Source organism: Somniosus microcephalus, chromosome 1 (genome assembly GCF_052327205.1).
Source record: "Somniosus microcephalus isolate GS21.2 chromosome 1, FLI_Smic_1.0, whole genome shotgun sequence".
NCBI classification, from domain to species: Eukaryota; Metazoa; Chordata; class Chondrichthyes; order Squaliformes; family Somniosidae; genus Somniosus; species Somniosus microcephalus.
In genome coordinates this window covers 197,663,956-197,684,454 of record NC_140987.1, presented here as the reverse complement: position 1 = coordinate 197,684,454, position 20,499 = coordinate 197,663,956, and the positions used below count along the sequence as shown (strand labels likewise).

Sequence of the window (20,499 nt, the reverse complement as noted above, 5' to 3'; positions counted from 1 at the left end):
CGTGATCCCCGATCAGCGTAGACCCTGTGGACGACCTGGTAAACTCTGAAGATGAGCTGAAAATAGTTCTTAATCCTCTGTTAACAAGGGCATAATGACCTGAATTGCCGCCCCCGCCGCTGCGTGTCGGGTCTGCTCAGCGATGACAGACCCGACATTTGGGAAAGGTGCGTGGTGGCATAGCGGGGTCCCGACCCGCTGTCAAAAATTGTTTCTTCCCACCCAACCTGCCACCGATCGCGCCCGCTGAGCCCCCGCAAAATTCCTCCCATGTCTCAGTTTAACTTAGTAGTATGTCGCAATGATTTATCGGCTGATCGCCAGACAGTTTGCTTGATGGAGGAACTAAACTATTTAATTCAAATACAATTATGCTTGTGATTTGATCAAATATGTGAATGAATAGCATTTTTTTGTAATTGAACTTTTTGTAATTTCTTTAAATACTGCATGATTCCAGTTATAGTTTCAAAGAGATTTACTAGCCTCACTCTTTTCCAATTTTAGTCCTCGGGTTTCTGAAGAGGGAAAAGGCTTCGTTATAATCTTTGAGGCAGATCTGTTTAAAATTTTTGAAAAGGGTTAGCCGGTCAGATACTTCTGTAACTGGTGAGAATATTTTAAAAATAGCTATTTATAAAGGCTAATTAAAATTTAGCCTCATATAGAAGTTGCAAATTAATATTTTCTATTGTGAGGAGGAGCTAGTAAAGGTAACTGCTACTAAATATTTATCTTATTATTGCTTATTGCTGCTGTTCGCTTGTTCATTTTCTATTTAATGGGTGTAATTTTCCCCCTGGGTGGTTGCAGATTGATTTCAATGGAAAGGAATATTGGGCGGGATGTATAGCGGACGGCTTACCCTCTATTGCCATTTTTCTGCCACTATCGGAAATTAAAATTGGCCCCAATAAATTTGTTTGGCAGCTAAAGCAGAAAATATGGTCCAATATAGTGTTATTCTGCCATTGTTTGAAACAAGGAGGCTCATGTGGAGCTGTGGGATAGAATCAATAGCTAAAGCAATCTTATAAAAGGGTTCTTTGTGCAATACCAGTGGCACACTACAAACTCCAACACTACTGCCTAGATATCAGGGCAAGTGAAGACACTCTCAAGGGCACAGGGAACTATAGCTCATCTATGAGAATAGTCTGAAATATGGAAGTCAACAATATCTAGAATACAAAGGATAAAAGAAACCGAAAAAATGCCACAGTGGTGCAAAATAGAAAATAAATGTACCCTGTTTTTCTGGTTCGGGCTCACCTTTACCCAGGATTTTGAGGGGTGTTCAGTAATATGTTCAACTTTGTACTGAGGCTGATTATAATGTGCATAATTCAGTGACACCCCACACTATCATTTCTATATTTTGTTTGTTGCAAAGGGCTGTGGTATTTTTTCTTAAGATGTGATTTCTCATTTGTGCTACTTGATTTTAATAGACTAAAAATATTTTCTTTCTTAGGAAGGTGTTGCCTTTGAACTGAAAATTGTCCGATACCGTGGGGCACTTCTGAAGCAATTCTTGCGCTATGTTGTGGAACCAAAGAAATCTTTTGAATTTTATGGGAATACGGGAGTTTTGGAATTTGATCCCGGTGAAAGGGAGATAGTAATAACATTGTTAGCAAGGCAAGATGACGTACCAGAGGTAAGGCTTTGGGTTTCTGTAGATTTATTTTTTTCAGTGTGTAAAAAAACTTTGCTGTGTATATTTGATAATGGTTAATAATGATAATTCCAGAAGTAAATATTGATACAGTATATTTTGCTGTTCATATGACCCGATTCCTTGAAATCACGTATTTCTTTAAAAAAAAACTCTTCAGTGCTGAATGCAGTTAACATACAAGGACTGTGTTGTGCTGCAGGTGGGTAGGGCTGTTATAGAATGACTAAGAAAAAGTGTAAACATTGTAATGAAACCTTCTGGGCAACCTTGTTCTTGCAGTGCTTGAAAACGCAGCAGCAGGCCTCACTGCCATTTTTAAAAAATGCTAAGAGATGGTGACTAATTTTGATGGAATGTCTGCAATTATTCTGCTCCACTTAAGTGGCAAGACATTTCTGCTAGCAGGAAAACCATTTTATCTGATGGATTCTGTTATAACTGATAATTTTGTAACAATTGGCTACAGCATTTATTTTACCCAGCCTATCTCATTTCCCAAGATTCTTCAACATTTCGCCATCCCCTTATTGCTAAGTCTAAAAAGACTCCAGAGTACCGATACAGACCTGTATCCTATATTACTTTAATCAACAACAACTGGCTGGGCATGGAATTCCCAAAGTCCCAGCTGTTCAGGAACATTATATTTGTAAGACATTCAATCTTTATTTATACTCTAATGCTCAATGCTGTTCGTAACCATATATCCCTCCACTCTTTTAAAGGTGTTGATTGACACAGTATTGACTCATTTATCTGCATGTTTTATGTTTTATTCCATATCTTTAATTCTGAGGGAGAAAAAGCTTCTTCATCTTGAGGCTTCTTAATTTTGCACCTCTCTTTTAGTAATATTTCAACTTTCATTAAAAACATAGAATAGGTAGCATATTAATGTCTGCTGTTTATATTTATGCAATTCATTGACTTGTTCTTAGTTGGATGAACACTATTCTGCAATACTCAGCAGCCATAGTTTACCACCAAGCGAATTAGGAACTGCTACACAAGTCAATATCACAGTTTTGAAGAATGATGATCCTCATGGTGTGATACAATTCATCACTCAAGAATTTACTAAAACTATAAATGAAAGCAAGGGAAATACTTTGTACACAGGTAAAGACAACTTTACCAATCAATGATTGATTTTGTTTTCCAGTAGTTGGATAGAATCATCTCATATTATAAAAGTTCACACACATCCCCTTAAAAATGAAATAACTTGATTAGCAGAACAGTAGTCATTTTCTAATCTCTTTTAAATTTAGCACTATTGAATGAATTAACGTTTAGATGAAAATGGTTAGGCCCTAAAAAGTGTAAGGCCTCATCATTCACACACACAGCAATCAAGGCCTGTAAAAGCAACTCAGTGGTCTATATGAACAGGAAATGTTTTCACTCCATCAACATGCAGCTGGTCTCTGACCACAAGCACAAAATAATGCAGGTTACAGCGATGCCCTGGCAGGAGGCACGGTGCCTTTTTTCAGCACCAGTACATGGTGCCAGGACTGTTTCAAGGAACATACAGACTGAGCGATGGCTACTGGGGGACCAGAGTTGTGGGTACTAACATTGTTACAAATCTTCATATAGAGGTTGAGAAAAGGTTCAATGAGGCTCACTGGCATCCTGAAGCAGAGCTTTCAATGTCTGGACAAATCAGTTGATGTCTTACTGTACAGCCCAGAGAAAGCATCTAAAATAATTTGTGGCTGATAGTTCTTGCATAAGTTTGCCATCCAAAGAATGGAACCCAGACAACCAGTGAACCAGGAAGGTAGACCTGCAGACTTAGTGGAAGAGGAAGAAGATGAGGAAATGGGAGAGGCTGTTGTACCAAACATATGAATGCCTCTCTTGTGGCCCTGCAGTAATTCCTTGGTCTACAGGATCCTGGAGGGCAGCTGAAATACAAAGGGGTAGAAAGTTATATTATAGTTATATAAAGCTCTGGTTTGACCCCATCTGGAGCACTGCATTCAGTTCTGGGCACCGCCCCTCAGGAAGGATATATTAGCCTTGGAGTGGGGGTAGCACAGATTCACCAGAATGATAACGGGGTAAAGGGGTTAAGTTATGCCACGTTGCATAGACTAGGCTTGTATTCCCTTGAGTATAGAAGATTGAGGGGTGATCTAACGGAGGTGTTTAAGATGATTAAAGGATTTGCTAGGGTAGATAGAGAGAAACTATTTCCTCTGGTGGGAGAGTCCAGAACAAGGGGCATAACCTTAAAATTAGAGCTCGGCCGTTCAGGGGTGATGTCAAGAAGCATTTGTTTACACAAAGGATGGTGGAAATCTGGAACTCTTTCCCTCCAAAAAGCTGTTGAGGCTAGGTCAATTAAAAATTTCAAAACTGAAATTGATAGATTTTTGTTCAGCAAAGGTATTAAGGGTTACAGAACCAAGGCAGGTAAATGGAGTTAAGATACAGATCAGCCATAATCTAAGTGAATGTGGATTAGGCTCAAGGGGGCTGAAAGGCTTACTCCTGTTCCTATGTTCCTATATTCCTATGAACCACCTCCCTCCCCTCCCTAACAGTCTGTGGCAATTCCACCTTGTCTTGTACTATCAGTTTTCCTCCACCATTAAGAATTATATCTCCCTTCTAACAGTAAAAGTACACAATACATTATTACAGGAAACTCTTGTTTAAACGGCACCTAAATATCCGGAATTCTCTATTAACCGGCAAAATTCATACTCCGAAAACAACACCTCAATAACCGGAAATGTTGCTGAGTCCGAGTCCGAGTCTCCCACGGTGTCCGAGTTAGTCAGTGGGGGTAGTTCTCCAAACTGTCACTACTCGGCTTATTGGCGCTGTCGGAAGTCCGAACACCTCAATAACAGGAGACTGACTCTCCCGCGCTGCCGGGAGTACCCAATTACTGTATACTGCACATTTCTTAATTTTTTAATTTTTGTTTGTTAAAAATAGCCTCGGTAGATAACCCTCGCCGTCATCCGGAATTTTTAATCAACCGTCACCATCCTGGTCCCGTTGGTGCCGGATAGCAAAGAGTTTCCTGTACTTTGAACAAGTTCTGGCTCTGTTTTACTGTTTTGTTCCCCGTGTGTCGTCTAGTTCCTTTTCATGTATTCCTTCCAAGTGACACCTCTGTGGGTGTTTTCAAGTGTGGTAGCATACTTCTGCTCCTCTGTGAGGACCTTGGGACTCGTATGCAGCAATTATCCATTTTGCTCGAGACATAATTAGGCCCTGCAGCTACTTGTATTACTTTGCACCCCCTACCCTGCCATATTTTTGATTGCTCCTGCCTCCCATGTACTTCTTCTACAGTCCACTGAGAGGGCACACTGGTTTGGTTTGATGTGCCACCATCTTGAAAGGCAAATACTTCATCCATCTCTCTGTCTGCCATCCCCAGCTGCTGTGTTCCCCCTGTGGATCACCTGGGTTCTATGTAGGGACAGCCCCCTGGGCCCCAATCAAGGTCCTCTCAAGCTGATCGTCCAGCCTCTCAAGGCCAGAATGAAAGCCTCATGCACGTTTAAGCCCAAGGTCTCAATATCATTAGACACAATGTTTGCCGGCAAAAGTGAACCTGACTTTGGGTCCTCTATGCTTGGAAGTATCCTGCAGGTCAACCAATTGCTCCATGGTGTTCTGCAATTTATAAAATTCTCTTATGTCTAGACAGATGTTGAAGCAACAGTCCTGCATATTCTCTGCTGTTCCATGCAGGAACTGTTGAAAATTCTCAAAATACTTCACAAAGAGTTTCGATTGATTAATGAGGTATATTCCCTAGACAGCCCTGTGTGCCTTGTGGCAGCTAGCCAAATTATCCTGCCCTCATTTCTTCTTGTTCATGATTATCTGATGTCACTCCACGAGCTCCTCCTCACTTGTGTGTAGTGTTTCACCAGGTGTTCCCTTCTCACTCCCAAGTGGATATTTCTGTGCTAATACTTGTGGGGTCTGGATTGCTTGATAAATGTTGATGTGAAGGTCTAGCTGCATCAGCATGGGAGATCCCTACACAAAGGACTCAAAGGGTTAAATTACGAGGAGCGATTACACAAACTAGGGTTGTATTCCCTGGAATTTAGAAGGTTAACATAGAAACATAGAAGATAAGAGCAGGAGTAGGCCATTTGACCCCTCGAGCCTGCTCCGCCATTCATTGAGATCATGGCTGATCATCCAAATTCAGTACCCTGTTCCTGCCTTCTCTCCCTATCCCTTGATCCCTTTAGCCTTAAGAAATATATCCAACTCCTTCTTGAATATATTTAATGAATTGGCCTCTACTGCCTTCTGTGGTAGAGAATTCCACAGGTTCACCACTCTCTGGGTGAAGAAATTCCTCCTCATCTCTGTCCTAAATGGCTTACCCCTTATCCTTAGACTGTGACCCCTGGTTCTGGACTCCCCGACCATCGGGAACATCCTTCCAGCATCTAGTCTGTCTAGTCCTGTTAGAATTTTATAAGTTTTGATGAGATCCCCTCTCATTCTTCTAAACTCCAGTGAGTACAAGCCCAATCGACCCAATCTCTCCTCATATGTCATTCCTGCCATCCCAGGTATCAGCCTGGTGAATCTTCGCTGCACTCCTTCCATGGCAAGAACATCCTTCCTCAGATAAGGCGACCAAAACTGCACACAATACTCAAGATGTGGTCTCACCAAGGCCCTGTACAACTGCAGCAAGACATCCTTGTTCCTGTACTCAAACCCTCTCGCTACGAAGGCCAACATACCATTTGCCTTCTTAACCGCCTGCTGCACCTGCATGCTTACTTTCAGAGACTGGTGCACAAGGACGCCCAGGTCTCGTTGCACTTCCCCTTCTCCCAATCTATTGCCATTCAGATAATAATCTGCCTTCCTGTTTTTGACACCAAAGTGGATAACCTCGCATTTATCCACGTTATATTGCATCTGCCATGCTTCTGCCCAATCACCCAACCTGTCCAAATCATCCTGGAGTTTCTCGGCATCCTCCTCACAGCACACACGCCCACCCAGCTTTGTGTCATCTGCAAACTTGGAGATATTACATCTAGTTCCCTCGTCCAGATCATTAATATATATTGTGAATAGCTGGGGTCCAAGGACCAATCCCTGCGGTACCCCACTAGTCACTGCCTGCCACTCGGAAAAAGAGCCGTTTATTCCAACTCTTTGCTTTCTGTCTGCCAACCAGTTCTCTATCCAAGTCAATACCTTGCCCCCAATCCCATGTGCCTTAATTTTACACGCTAATCTCTTATGCAGGACCTTATCGAAAGCCTTTTGAAAATCCAAATACACCACATCCACTGGTTCTCCCTTATCTATTTTACCAGTTACATCCTCAAAAAATTCCAGTAGATTAGTCAAGGGGTGATTTGATCGAAGTTTTCAAGTTATTAAGGGGAACTAATACGGTAGATAGAGAGAAACTATTTATGCTGGTTGGGGATTCAAGGACTAGGGGACATAGCCTAAAAATTAGAGTCAGATCTTTCAGGAGTAAAGTTAGGAAACACACTGCAATCAAAGGACGATAGAAGTTTGGAACTCTCTTCCGCAAACAGCAGTTGATGGTAGATTTTAAATCTGAGATTGATAGATTTTTGTTCACCAAAAGTATTAAGGGATATGGGGCAGAGGCCTTTAAGGAGTTAGGTCGCAGATCAGCCATTATCTGTTTGCTCAAGGGGCTGAATTGCCTATTACTGTTCCTATATTCCTAAGAGAAAGGAAAACTATGTTAATGTTGGTATGTGGCAAATATTACCAAGGCCATTTAGGCAAATGTGCTTGCCTGCCATTCAATGATTGAATTTAAAGGGCAAGGAAAAAGAAGAAGCTGAAGTGAAGACTTACTTTGTTGGGCTGGCATCAGGCCACAACGCCTCTCTCACCCTTTTATTTAAATTATTATTATTATAATCTTGAGCAATCTGTAAAATAACCATGATTGAAGTTGAAAGAGAAAGAATAGCTCAACCATTTCCTATTAAGAAGTCATTCTTATTGTATAAAAGTTTGCTATATAAGGAATTGTGATACATCAATATAGATTTGCATAAATGGACAAAGCTTACTTTATAATAATTAACTATTAAAGGACTGGCTAATTGGGCAGGAGCAGTATTTCTGTTTATTGTGTAATGGAGTAACAACATGCTGATATTTTGGGTTAGATTTTCCTCTGTTCTACCACCCAACCTTTGTCCAGGCCGATGTTTAGATGATGGTGGGAGGTGGGGCTAGGGAAGCAGGCCCATTTGCTTGCCTTCCCATCGCAGTACTGATTAACCTAGGTTAGGACCAGAATAGGAGCGGCAGTACCTCTTGGCATAGCTGTCAGAAGACCACAGAAGGCCCTGATTGAGGGAGAGGACCTGGTTTCTCTTTCTGTCCCCATGACACCTCAGAAGAAGATGGCAGTTCACTTTAGAAAAAATCTATGCAGATTCTTCGAGGTGCTTTTGCTCCCTTTATAACTCTAACTTCTCCTCCTTCTGGTACTGCAGAAGGTGTCCAGATGCAGCACTGCTGTACTTTCCTGGCATTGTGGACTCCCTCTATTGCAGAGATACTACCAGGAGCCTGCTCTGCATGCTTGATAAACTCTGACCCAGGAAAATGGGTTGTGGTCACAGCGGGGTCAAGGCACGAGGAAAACCCATCTGTGTAGGCAATATAAGAGGATTTTGTGAACCTGTAGAACACCATGGAGGAATTGATTGACCTGCAGGCTACCTCCAAGGAGAGAGGGCCCAAACACAGGTTCAGATTTGCTAGCCAACATTGTTCTTTATGTTGTGAGCTATTTTAAATAACTTGTGCTCATATAGCTACACTTAATGAAGTATTTTCCTTTAACACAGCTGACTTTCCTGTAATCCGTGACCGAGGAACATTTGGCAATGTTAGTGTGTACTGGATTGTGGACCCTGCTTTCACTAATGATGTTTACCCAGTCCAAGGCATGGTCAACTTTAACAGTGCCGAATCTTCAAAGAACATCACTCTTCAATCCCTTCCTGATGCAGTGAGTTATGGTTTTTCCAGTTCAATACATTCTGATAATGGCAGGTCTAAAAAAAAGGCTCATGTTCAGAAGGTATAAGGATTTTGCAGAAACTGCTGCCAATCCATGGTGTAATCATAAGGTTTAAAGTTGTGGCAGCGCGGGGCAGTGGAATTTGGGGTCAGGCAGGCAGGCAGTCCCTCGGAACCGAGGATGACTTGCTTCCGCATTAAAAATGAGTTTTCAGGTGGCTGATGAGTCCAATGTGGGACCTACAGTCTCTGTCACAGGTGGGGCAGACGGTGGTTGAAGGGGTGGGTGGGTGGGGTGCTTGGGTTGACGTGCGCTCCTTATGCTGCTTGCGCTTGGCTTCTGCTTGCTCCCGGCGAAGAGACTCGTGGTGTTCGGCGCCTTTCCGGATGCTACTCCTCCACTTTGTGCGGTCTTGGGCCAGGGATTCTCAGATGTCAGTGGGGATGTTGCACTTTTTCAAGGAGGCTTTGAGGGTGTCCTTGAAGCGTTTCCTCTGCCCATCTAGGGCTCTCTTGCCGTGTCGGAGCTCCGAGTAGAGCACTTGTTTTGGGAGTCTCATATCGGGCATGCGGACGATGTGACCCGCCCATCGGAGCTGATCGAGCGCGGTCAAAGCTTCAATGTTGGGGATGTTGGCCTGAGCGAGAACAATGACGTTGGTGCGCCTATCCTGCCAATGGATTTGCAGGATCTTACGGAGGCAGCGTTGGTGGCACCTCTCCAGTGCTTTGAGATGCCTGCTGAACATGGTCCTTGTTTCTGAGGCATACAGCAGGGCAGGTATCGCTGCTGCTCTGTAGACCATGAGCTTAGTGCCAGGTTTGAGATCCTGGTTTTCAAACACTGTCTTCCTCAGGCGACTGAAGGCTGCACTGGCAAACTGAAGGCGGTGTTGGACTTCATCATCTACGTCTGCCCTTGTTGACAGTAGGCTCCCGAGGTATGGAAAGTGGTCCACGTTATCCAAGGCCCTGTCGTGGATTTTGATAATCTGGGGGGGCAGTACTGTGTGGCGGGGGCAGGTTGGTAGAGGACCTTTGTCTTACGGATGTTTAGTGTAAGGCCTATGCTTTCGTATGCTTCGGTGAAGGTGTTGACGATGGTTTGAGTTCGATCTCCGAGTGAGCACAGATGTAAGCGTCGTCTGCATACTGTAATTCGACGACAGAGGATGGGACGATCTTGAATCTGGACTGGAGGCGAGAGAGGTTGAACAGTTTCCTGTTTGATCTGTAAATTAGCTCCACTCCAGCGGGGAGCTTACTGAGGGTGAGATGGAGCATTGCAGCAAGAAAGATCGAGAAGAGCATTGGTGCGATGACACAGCCTTGCTGACCCCGGTTTGTACGTGAATTGGGTCTGTGGTGGAACCGTTGGTCAGGATCACGGCTTGCATGTCGTCGTGAAGCAGGTGGAGGATGGTGACAAACTTTTGAGGGCGGCCGAATTTGAGGAGGACACTCCATAATCCCTCCCGGTTGACAGTGTCAACAGCCTTTGTGAGATCAAAGAGGCCATGTTCAGCGGTTGGTGCTGTTCCTTGCATTTGTCTTGTAATTGACGCGCGGTGAAGATCATGTCCATTGTGCCCCTTAGTGGGTGGAATCCGCATTGCGACTCTGGGAGGAGCTCTTCGGCCACTGGGAGAAGGCGATTGAGGAGTTTCCCTGCTGTCTGCCACAAGGAAAGTCATCGCAAGAATCCTCCCAGTTTAGGGTGAATCTGGTTTATGGATGTCTGCCCCATCTAACTTAACTTTTAAATTCTAACCAGTTGTGGAGATGAGCCCATCTTCTGCCTGCCCTACCTACATCCCAGCAGCAGTTTGAGGATGTGTTTGTGGGCATTCCCAGATCCCCACAAATTCTGTCATTGTGCCTCTCTTCTGTCCAGTGGTTGACATCTTCTGGGCAGAAGAGACATCCCGAAGATGAAAACTCATTACTGGGTAAATGTTCCCTGCAGAGAATGACATTTTCAGCCCAATAAGGACCGAGAGCATCCCCTCTCAGAGTGGCTGGGGCTCCTTAAGCCCACTTCCTTTACTTGCTGGACTGACATTATCTGGGGGCATTCTTGGGCTACCTCAAAAATTCTTCCAGTTTGCTCCTCTTAGATCCAGTGGAACACACATGTGCTGTGAGCAAAAATAAGTTACATTTTGGGCTTCCTGACAGCCCCAACATTGAGGGAGTTAAAGGTAATTGATCCTAGATGGCTTGGTTATCTTAAGCCTGACACCCAGCTATTCACAGCAGAGATTGAAGCTATTTTTGCTGTTTTAATCTTCAACCCGTTAAGGGTCTGAGGTGCCTCCTCTTGAGCAGAGCCTGAGATTCGCCATCTCTTTGGGTGGGTGGTTCTCTTGCAGTTTTACAAGTGATTTGAGATAGGGACTTGGGGGGAGGGGGGGCGGGGAAATTCGGTATTGTCCATTTTGTGGCACTAACTTTAGCGCCGGTGACCGTGAGATTCAGTTTTAGCGCCCCAAGAGGGAGGTGGAACGCTAATTCAAGAGCTCCACTACCTTCTTAGAGCACTAACCCCGAATATCGGGGAGGGTGCGTTCTGCAGCTCTATGCACTGGGCCATGTAGCGCTGCTGCATGGAAAGAAAGACTCGCATTTATATAGCACCTTTCACGACCACCGGACGTCTCAAAGTGCTTTACAGCCAATGAAGTACTTTTTTTTGGAGCTTAGTCACTGTTGTAATGTGGGAAACGCGCCAGCCAATTTACACACAGCAAGCTCCCACAAACAGCAATGTGATAATCTGTTTTTGTTATGTTGATTGAGGGATAAATATTGGCCAGGACACCAGGGATAACTCCCCCGCTGTTCTTCAAAATAGTGCCATGGGATCTTTTACGTCCACCTGAGAGGGCAAATGGGGCCTTATTTTAATGTCTCATCTGAAAGACAGCATCTCCGAGAGTGCAGCACTCCCTCAGTACTGCACTGGAGTGTCAGCCTAGCTTTATGTGCTCGAGTCTCTGGAGTGGGACTTGAACCCACAACCTTCTGGCTCAGAGGCAAGTGTGCTACCCACTGAGCCACAGCTGACACAGGTAAGGCTTTGCAGAGTTGTGGGCTTGGGCTTCCCCCTTTAATGAGGGGAGAGCCCAAGCCCACAACTCTGCAGGGCCCTACCTGAACCACTGGGGAGCAGGTGCCATGCCAGCAACCCGGCACACAAGAGGAGTGCCAGGCTGCCAGATCACGGCACGGACCCCACGTTCAAAGACGCAATGGGCCACGACAAGTCAGATGATTTCCCACCCCGCCCCCCCGCCTACAACCTCCCTTTCACTTAGTGCCCCGCGAGCCTCCTGCCGCTCCGTTCCCGCCTCCTGAATCGATCGCTGTCATCACGCGGCGCAGATTCGGGGCGCGGGCCAATTTTGCAGGTGGGGCGAAAACGGAGCATTGTGCACAGAGATGACATTATCGCCTGTGGAGCGGGGCGCTACCAGTTACCACTGCAGCTAAACTACCACTGAATTTAGCGGGAGTCGTTAGCGGCGCCGTGCCCAGGCAAAAAGTCGTTTGCGTCCCGTTAGCACCCCTGGAGGCGCTAATGGGAGGCACTAAGGTACCCAATTTCTAGCCCATCATCTATTACACAGAGGTTTTTGTATTTAATTGTACATTGTTTAGAAGTAAAACAGTTCATTTCTGTAGAATATTTTTCTGGTAAGATTGATTTAATTGTATTTGCCTTGCTTTGATATCACATACATAATATTTGCCAAGCAAAAGATTAACGGTCCCAGTTGTTACTTTTGCCAGAGAGTTATGACATTTGAACCTCATTGTGGTAATGTGAAATAAAAATAAATGTGTTGTAACAAAGTATTTTCCTGGCCCTTACTGAAACTTTATTGTAGTCTGTAGAGAAAATTAAAACTAGATGAATGAATGGCCTGGTAAGAAAAATTACATTGTCAGAATGCAATGTAGTTTATATGAACTCCTCCAAAATGTGCAATTCAGATAATGCTTGTCCCACCCAACACTTGTCCAGCACTGTGTTTCCTCCCTTCCTCCTCCTGTAGCAGAGGAGCGGGTGCCTGCACAACATTGGTTAAACAGTTGACCCCACCCTGACTCTGGCTACTCCAGTGGGGTCAGGAGAAGAGGTCACCAGTGTGCACTCAGCCGCACATGCGCCAGTGGAACTGGGCTGAGGATTTTCTTAATGTACTTCTGTATGCAGTAGGAACTAACAACAACAATTTGCATTTATATAACACTTTTAACCTAGAAAAATGTTGCAAGTTGCTTCATAGAAGCATAATCAGATGCTGAGCCAAAGAAGGAGTTATTAAGAAGGGTGACTAAAAGCTTGGTCAAAGAGTTGGGTTTTACGGAGGCTCTTACAGGAGGAGAGAGAGGTGGAAAGATAGTGAGGTTTAGGGAGAGCATTCCAGAGTGTAGGGCTAGACTGCTGAAGGCACAGTTGCCAGTGGTGGGGCAAAGATTGTGGGGGATGAACAATAGACCATTATCAGGGGGAACACAGAGTTCTCGTAGGATTGTAGAGCAGAAGGAGGTTACAGAGATGGGAAGGCACAAGGCCATGAACAGATCTAAGCATGAGAATTTAACATTTCTAGCAGTGAGGAACCGTGAGCCAATGTTTGTCAGCGAGCCCATGGATGATGGGTGGGCAGAAGTTGGTACAGGATAGGATACAGGCAGCAGAGTTTAGGATGAGCCAGGGAGGGGAGCATTGGAATAGTTGAGTGAGGAGATGACAAGGCATAATGAGGGTTTCAACGGCAGGTGGACTGATGCAGGGGTGGAGATGGGTGATGTTACGGAGGTGGAAGTAGGTGGTCTTAGTGATGGAGAGGATATGGAATCAAAAATTCTGCTCTGGGTCAAATAGGAGTCGAAGTTGTGAACAGTCTGGATCAACTGGAGAGAGTGCCCAGGGTGGGGGATGGAATCGGTGGCAAGGATTCAGAGTTTGTGATGGGGGCCGAAGATGGTTAAGATATTACATTTTATAAATAGAGGTAAATAAATTCATAAACCTATTATAAATCATTAATTGAATCAAGAGGAAATAACTTTTCAATATTCAGCAAGTCTGCATGTTCGTATTAATACACTAATTTGCTTTAGCATTAGTTTTCTAAAACAGCTTTCATAATCATTTTACACAACCAAAAGATATGTATATTTTGAATTTATGAGTTTCTATCTTATCTATCATATGAGTTTCATTGAATATCAAATCGTAACAGGGTTGACGTCCATGAGATGTTAATAATAGCACTTAGAATGTGTAATTGATAATGTTTATTATAATGGAGGCTTTAAATTTCAATTTGTTGAAATCTTGAATATCCAAAAGTGTTAAAAAGTAGTAAGTGATATCTGCTTTGCAGTTTGACAGATGCCATCATTTACGTGGAGTGCCTGGCTGATTGTGAACATTACTAAGAGTAATGTAAATGCTGGAACAACATATTCTATTACAAACATAATATTGACCAGGATAATTAAGCTTGTATGTCTGCAGGAAATGTAATGTAATGATAGTCCAATGTTAAAATATTCCCTTGAGTGTTTGGTTGAATTCTTTGGAAAATGCTAACTACTGAAGTGGAAACCAACCTGTACTTTACTCATTATAGAAATAAAAACTTTATATAAGCTATGAAACTCCAAGTTAATTAACGTTGTTATCTTTGTAATCTTTACCCAGATTCCTGAGGAAATAGAAACCTTTACAGTCATCCTTTGGAATACCACTGGAGGTGCCAGGCTTGGAAGTGTACTTAACGCAACTCTTCTTATTAATAAAAATGATGATCCCATTTATTTTGAAGGTTTGGTTCACTTATTATAAAGTTTTTCTATATGCATTTTGAAAAATTTCTTCAATTTTTAACACAAACCTATTATTAATTCTGATGAAAATGAGTTAAGAAGTGATTCTGTGGAATATGTTATTATCCTTTCACCTTTGGCATCAAATGTTGGATCCAAGTAGGCTGATGGGATACTTGCCTCCTTTATGAATGGTCTAACATGAAATTGCATAGAATTACATAGATTTACATAGAATATACAGCACTGAAACAGGCCATTCAACCCAACAAGTCTATTCCGGTGTTTATGCTCCACATGAGCCTCCTTCCACCCCTCATCATCTAACCCAACAGCATATCCTTCTATTCCTTTCTCCCTAATGTGCTTATCTAGCTTCCCCTTAAATGCATCTTTGCTGTTTGCCTCAACCACTCCTTGTGGTAGCGAGTTCCACATTCTTACCACTCTTTGGGTAAAGAAGTTTCTCCTGAATTCCCTATTGGATTTATTGCTGACTATCTTATACTGATGGCCCCAAGTTTTGGTCTCCCCCACAAGTGGAAACATCTCTATTTCTACCCTATCAAACCCTTTCATAATCTTAAAGATTTCTATCAGGTTACCCCTCAGCTTTTTCTTTTCGAGAGAAAAGAGCCCCAGCCTATTCAGCCTTTCTTGATGGATATAACCTTTCAATTCTGGTATCAAACTTGCAAATCTTCTTTTGCACCCTCTCCAGTGCCTCTATAACCTCTTTATGCTTTATTAACCGGCTTCACTACTTTTAGTGATTTGTGTATCTACCCCTAGATCCCTTTTCTCCTCTACCCCATTTAGACTTTTATTTTCCAAAGTGTATGTGACCTCCTTATTCGTCCTACCAAAATTTAACACCTCACACTTATCTATATTGAAATTAATTTGCCAATTACACGCCCATTCTGCAAGTTTATTAATATTGTAATGTCCGTGTGTAATTGAGACACGGACTGCAGAAGTTGGTTATAACAGGTGTTTACTGAATGGAGACAAAACTGGAACTACTATACAAAGTTACTTCACAGGCTTATATACAGGGCTGGTCACTACTGGTACTGCAGTATACAGGGGCTGCAGAATATAGTTCCTTCTTCAAGGTACATACACTACAATTCCTCCCCTTTTAGCTAAACAGTACATAACATTCGATTAATAATTAAATAACATATTTACAATTACAGTTGCTATATACATTAGCTGAAGTTAATCAATTATAAATTCAGTCTTTGAGGAGGCTTCCTGATTCTGTCCGGATAACGCCTCTTTGGGGTATCAGGTTCTTCTGGCAAAGTTGATTCAGGATCAACGTTGTTGTTTGGTTCGTCTGCTTCCAATATCACCGATTCTGAGGTAGATGCAATTGGTACTTCGGTTTCATCACCAGGTGTATAGGATCGTGGTGTAGATTTGACGTTTTCCAGTGACTCTAGAATCTGGTCAGCATGGCGTCTTACAATGCTCTCTCCAACGTCCTTGCCATGTGCAGATCGTTCCTGGCTGCCATTTCTCTGTGCGGTAGTCCCGGGCCAAAACTGGTTGACCTATCTTGAAACTCCTGCTTGGCCTTTCATTCATATTCTGAAACTGCCTGTTCTCCACATCTCTTCTGATGTTTGGCTTAACCAAATCCAAGCGGCATCTTAGTCTTCGATTGAAGAACATCATGGCTGGAGTTTGGTTGGTAACCGCATGTGTCGCATTCCGGTAGGCAAACAAGAAGTTATCCACCTTGTGTTGTAGGGGTATGTCTTCATTGCACATTGCCTTGATAGCCTTCTTGAATGTTTGAACGAACCTCTCAGCCAATCCATTGGTGGCTGGATGATATGGGGCGGATGTGTAATGCTTAACACCATTGTTCTTTAAGAACCTCCGGAACTCTTCAGACACAAACTGTGGTCCATTGTCGGAGCAAATCTGTTCAGGCAGCCCATTTCTGGCAAAGACGGTTCGTAAGACTGTGATCGTTTTTTCTGTGGCAGTTGAGGACATTTTTATTACCTCTGGCCACTTTGAATGTGCATCCACCGCAATTAAAAACATCGAGTCCATAAATGGACCAGCAAAATCAATGTGTACCCTTTGCCATGGAGATGAGGGCCACTCCCATGGATGTAGAGGGGCTTGTGGTGGGGCGTTTTGGACCTTCTGGCATCCTGTACAGCTCTTGGTCATCTCTTCGATTTCTCTATCGATTCCCGGCCACCACACAAACACTCTGGCTAAGTTCTTCATTTTTACCCCTCCCAGATGACCCTCATGAAGCTCATTGAGCACTCTATCCTTCAATTTGGGTGGAATTACTACTCTGGATCCACACATCAAGGTTCCTCGGCACACTGACAGCTGTTCTCTTCTCGGTGAGAATGCTGGCAACAGTGGTTCGCCATGTGCTGGCCATCCCTTCACCGCTAAATCATAGACCCTGGAGAGTGTCGGGTCATTTCGTGTTTCCTTTTCTATGTTTGCATTCGTCACAGGTAGACATTCGACTATGGTCGAGTGGAATACCTCCACAGGATCCACTGCAGGTGCTTCTTCCACCGTCGACAATGGTAGGCGCGACAATCCATCAGCATTCCCATGCTGTTTAGTTCCTTTGTACTCTATGTCATATTGGTGTGCCCCTAGGAAAAGGGACCACCTCTGTAGCCGTTGTGCTGTCATTATCGGGACGCCCTTCTGAGGGTTGAAAATGGAGACAAGAGGTTGATGATCAGTTAGTAGAGTAAATTTCTGTCCGTGCAGGTAGTGATTGAACTTCTTCCCCCCCCCCCCCCACACCCGGCTGAGGGCCTCTCTGTCAATCTGGGCGTAGTTACGCTCGGCTGAAGTTAACGAGCGTGACGCAAAAGCTATCGGCCTCTCTGAACCATCAAGGAATTTATGTGACAGTACCGCTCCAACGCCGTAGGGAGACGCATCACATGCCAGTCTTATCGGTAGTGATGGGTTGTAGTGAGCCAATACTTCTCTTGAAGTGATCAGGCCTTTACACTTCTGAAAGGCCCGCTTACATTCATCGCTCCATTTCCATGCTACTCCAGTTTGTAGCAGGGCATTCAGTGGGTGCAGAATTGTGCACAAATTCGGCAAAAACTTTTGGTAGTAATTCACCAATCCGAGGAATGACCTCAGTTGCGACACATTTTCAGGCGCTGGAGCCTTAACTACCGCTTCAATTTTGTCAGGGGACTTATGTAACCCCTCTTCATCAATCACGTGGCCACAATACGATATTTGTTTCTTAAAAAACTCGCACTTGGGGCGATTGGCTCGCAGCCCATGTTCTCTTAGTCTAGTGAGCACCTGCTCTAGGTTGGCAAGGTGTTCACTTTCATTTTCACCTGTCACTAGGATGTCGTCCAAGTAACACTGAGTCCCCGGAATCCCTTGCAGGACTTGTTCCATCGCTCTTTGACATATAGCCGGAGCTGATGCAACTCCGAATACCAGTCGATTGTACTGGTAAAGACCTTTGTGAGTGTTTATCGTGAGATATTTCCTAGAGGATTCTTCAACCTCCATCTGCAAATATGCTTGCGCTAGGTCAATTTTTGTAAAACGTTTCCCTCCAGATAGTGAGGCGGAAATATCTTCTATCCTCGGAAGAGGATACTGTACTGTGTGAAGGACTGGGTTCACAGTCACCTTGAAGTCCCCACAGATGCGAACCTTCCTTGGCTCCTCAGACTTATTGTTTAATGTTTTCTTGATGACAGGAACGATGGGTGTCGCCCACTCGCTCCAGTCTACCTTAGATAACACGCCTGCATTCTCCAGATTCTCCAGCTCTGCCTCGACGGCTGGGCGAATTGCATACGATACCGGTCTTGCTTTGAAAAACTTGGGAATTGCATTCTCTTCTATTTTTATCGCGGCGGTTACGCCTTTAATAGTTCCCAGTCCTTGTTGAAATACCTCTTTAGCGTTAGCTAAGATTTTTGACAATCGTCCAGGTGTGACGTCGTCATCCTTTTTACCAGCCACAGTCAGTGCCTGAATGGAGTGCCAGTCTAAACTTATCTTTCTGATCCATTCACGTCCCAATAACGGTGGTCCACCATCTTGCAGTATGTACAGATACAATTTCTGTATTTCCTTGCCGTTGTATTCGACAGGCACCCTTATTTTCCCTTTGGGGTATACTTTCTGCCCCATATATGTCTTCCAGACAATGGATGTGTCTTTCAAGGGTATGTGTGAGAATAGCCGCTCGTAGTCTCGTCGATTCATGACGGTCAGGGCTGATCCTGTATCCAATTCCATTTTGACTTGGGACCCTGCTATCGTGCGGGTGACCCAAATGGTTCGGTGATCCTCTTTTGCGATTACGTTGTGTAGTTTGAGACAGCTTAGTCTCTTGTTCCAGGATTCACTATCGCTCTTCTGGTCTTCGGAACTACTGTCCGTCATCTTTTGTACTTTCCTGTACTTTTCCTTAGTAGTCTTTTTGTTGTCGTTAGTCTTCTTCCTGGACCTGCAAACTTGTGCAATGTGTCCCATCTTTCCGCATTGCCTGCATGTTTTGTCCTTGGACCAGCAGTCCTTCTGGTCATGGGTTGTTCTGCCGCAGCGATAGCATTTTTCAAATCCCCGTGTCATTTCATGGGTGCCGTACTCCTGTGACTTTTGCTGTATTTCCGCAGCTCCCCTTGCTGCTGCTTCGTACGATACTGTCACGCTGAAAGCCTTATCTAGCGTCAGCTCTTTCTCTGAGAGTAACCTCTTCTGGGTTCCTTCATTCAGGAGTCCACAGACAAATTTGTCCCGTAGGGCATCTGCCAGTCCTGCTCCGAACTGGCAGTGCTTTGATAGCTTGCGTAGTTCCGTAAGGTAATCAGCATTGCTCTCATCTTTATGCTGATTTCTCTTGTGGAATTTAAATCTTTCTGCTACCAGCAGCGGTGTAGGATTTAGGTGTTCCTGTAGGATATCAACAATTTCGTTAAAACTCTTCTCCATCGGTTTGACTGGAGTGATCAGGTTCCGCAATAGGCCGTACGTTCTTGCGCCCATTAAGTTTAGTAGTACCGATGCCTTTTTCTCATCGGCTACTTCATTTGCCTTGCAATACACTTCGACTCTTTCCACATACGTGGTCCAGTCTTCTATTTCATTATCGAAGGCAGTGATATTGCCAGTCTTCGGCATCTTGGAGATCTAAGATGGCGCCTTCCGCGCTTTGCCTTCTTCCCCGATTGAACAAAATGGCGCCTCCCACGCTTTGCCTTCTTCCCTGATTGAACAAAATGGCGCCTCCTGCGCTTTTCGTTCTTCCCCGCTGGATTAAGATGGCGCCTCCCGCGCTTTCTGTCTTTTCCGCTGCTGCCAACGCTGTTGCTGGCGTTTTTATGCCTTGATGGCGACGCCCTATGGTCTTTGTGCGCTTCCCCCCGCGCTGCTGCCAATGCCGCTCTCCGCGGTCCCCGTGGCAAACTGCAGCTCCTCGCGGCTTTCTGCACTTCTAATTTCTTTTTCTTTTATTTTAATTACTGTTCCCGTCGTCAGAGCAGACCCTATGGGACACTTTCCTCCCTCTTCTCGGGTCTGTACGCTGCCCGGCTTCGTAGCACCAGCTCCACCCTCTCTCTCTCTCTCCTCTTCCCGACAACGCTGCTCGGCCCCGTTGAAAAGCCACCCGATCGAGCTCTAGCCCGCTGCAGCCCAGGAAGGATCAGTGTACTACCTGCCACCAGCCCGATTAGCTGGAACACCATAGACTGGAGAACCAAGCCCAGCTCTCGACAGCCTCTCCTGCAAATCTTCGAATTCGATGAATCAGAGGGCGGTTGCCCACGGTCGACGCCCGTTTCTTCTGTTCTTTTTTTTTCTTTTTGGATTTCTTCCTTCTGGCTTCGACCTCTAATAACTTCGCTTCAGGGATGGATCCCCGTGACGTGGTGCAGAAA

General features: G+C 44.4%; 1 protein-coding gene across 6 annotated transcripts in view; it reads left to right on the top strand.

Annotated features, from left to right (window-relative positions):
* Positions 1-20,499, top strand: part of adgrv1 (adhesion G protein-coupled receptor V1) — a 986,427-nt gene that overhangs the window by 138,494 nt on the left and 827,434 nt on the right. For all 6 annotated transcript variants that reach the window (XR_015078534.1, XM_085989059.1, XM_085989068.1 and 3 more), the window contains 4 exons: positions 1,475-1,660; positions 2,620-2,800; positions 8,548-8,711; positions 14,442-14,565. Coding sequence is in view for 5 of the 6 variants with exons in the window: in XM_085989059.1 (XP_085845185.1) it covers positions 1,475-1,660; positions 2,620-2,800; positions 8,548-8,711; positions 14,442-14,565 (655 nt within the window). In the remaining variant the exon portion in view is untranslated. The remainder of the gene's footprint in view (positions 1-1,474; positions 1,661-2,619; positions 2,801-8,547; positions 8,712-14,441; positions 14,566-20,499) is intronic.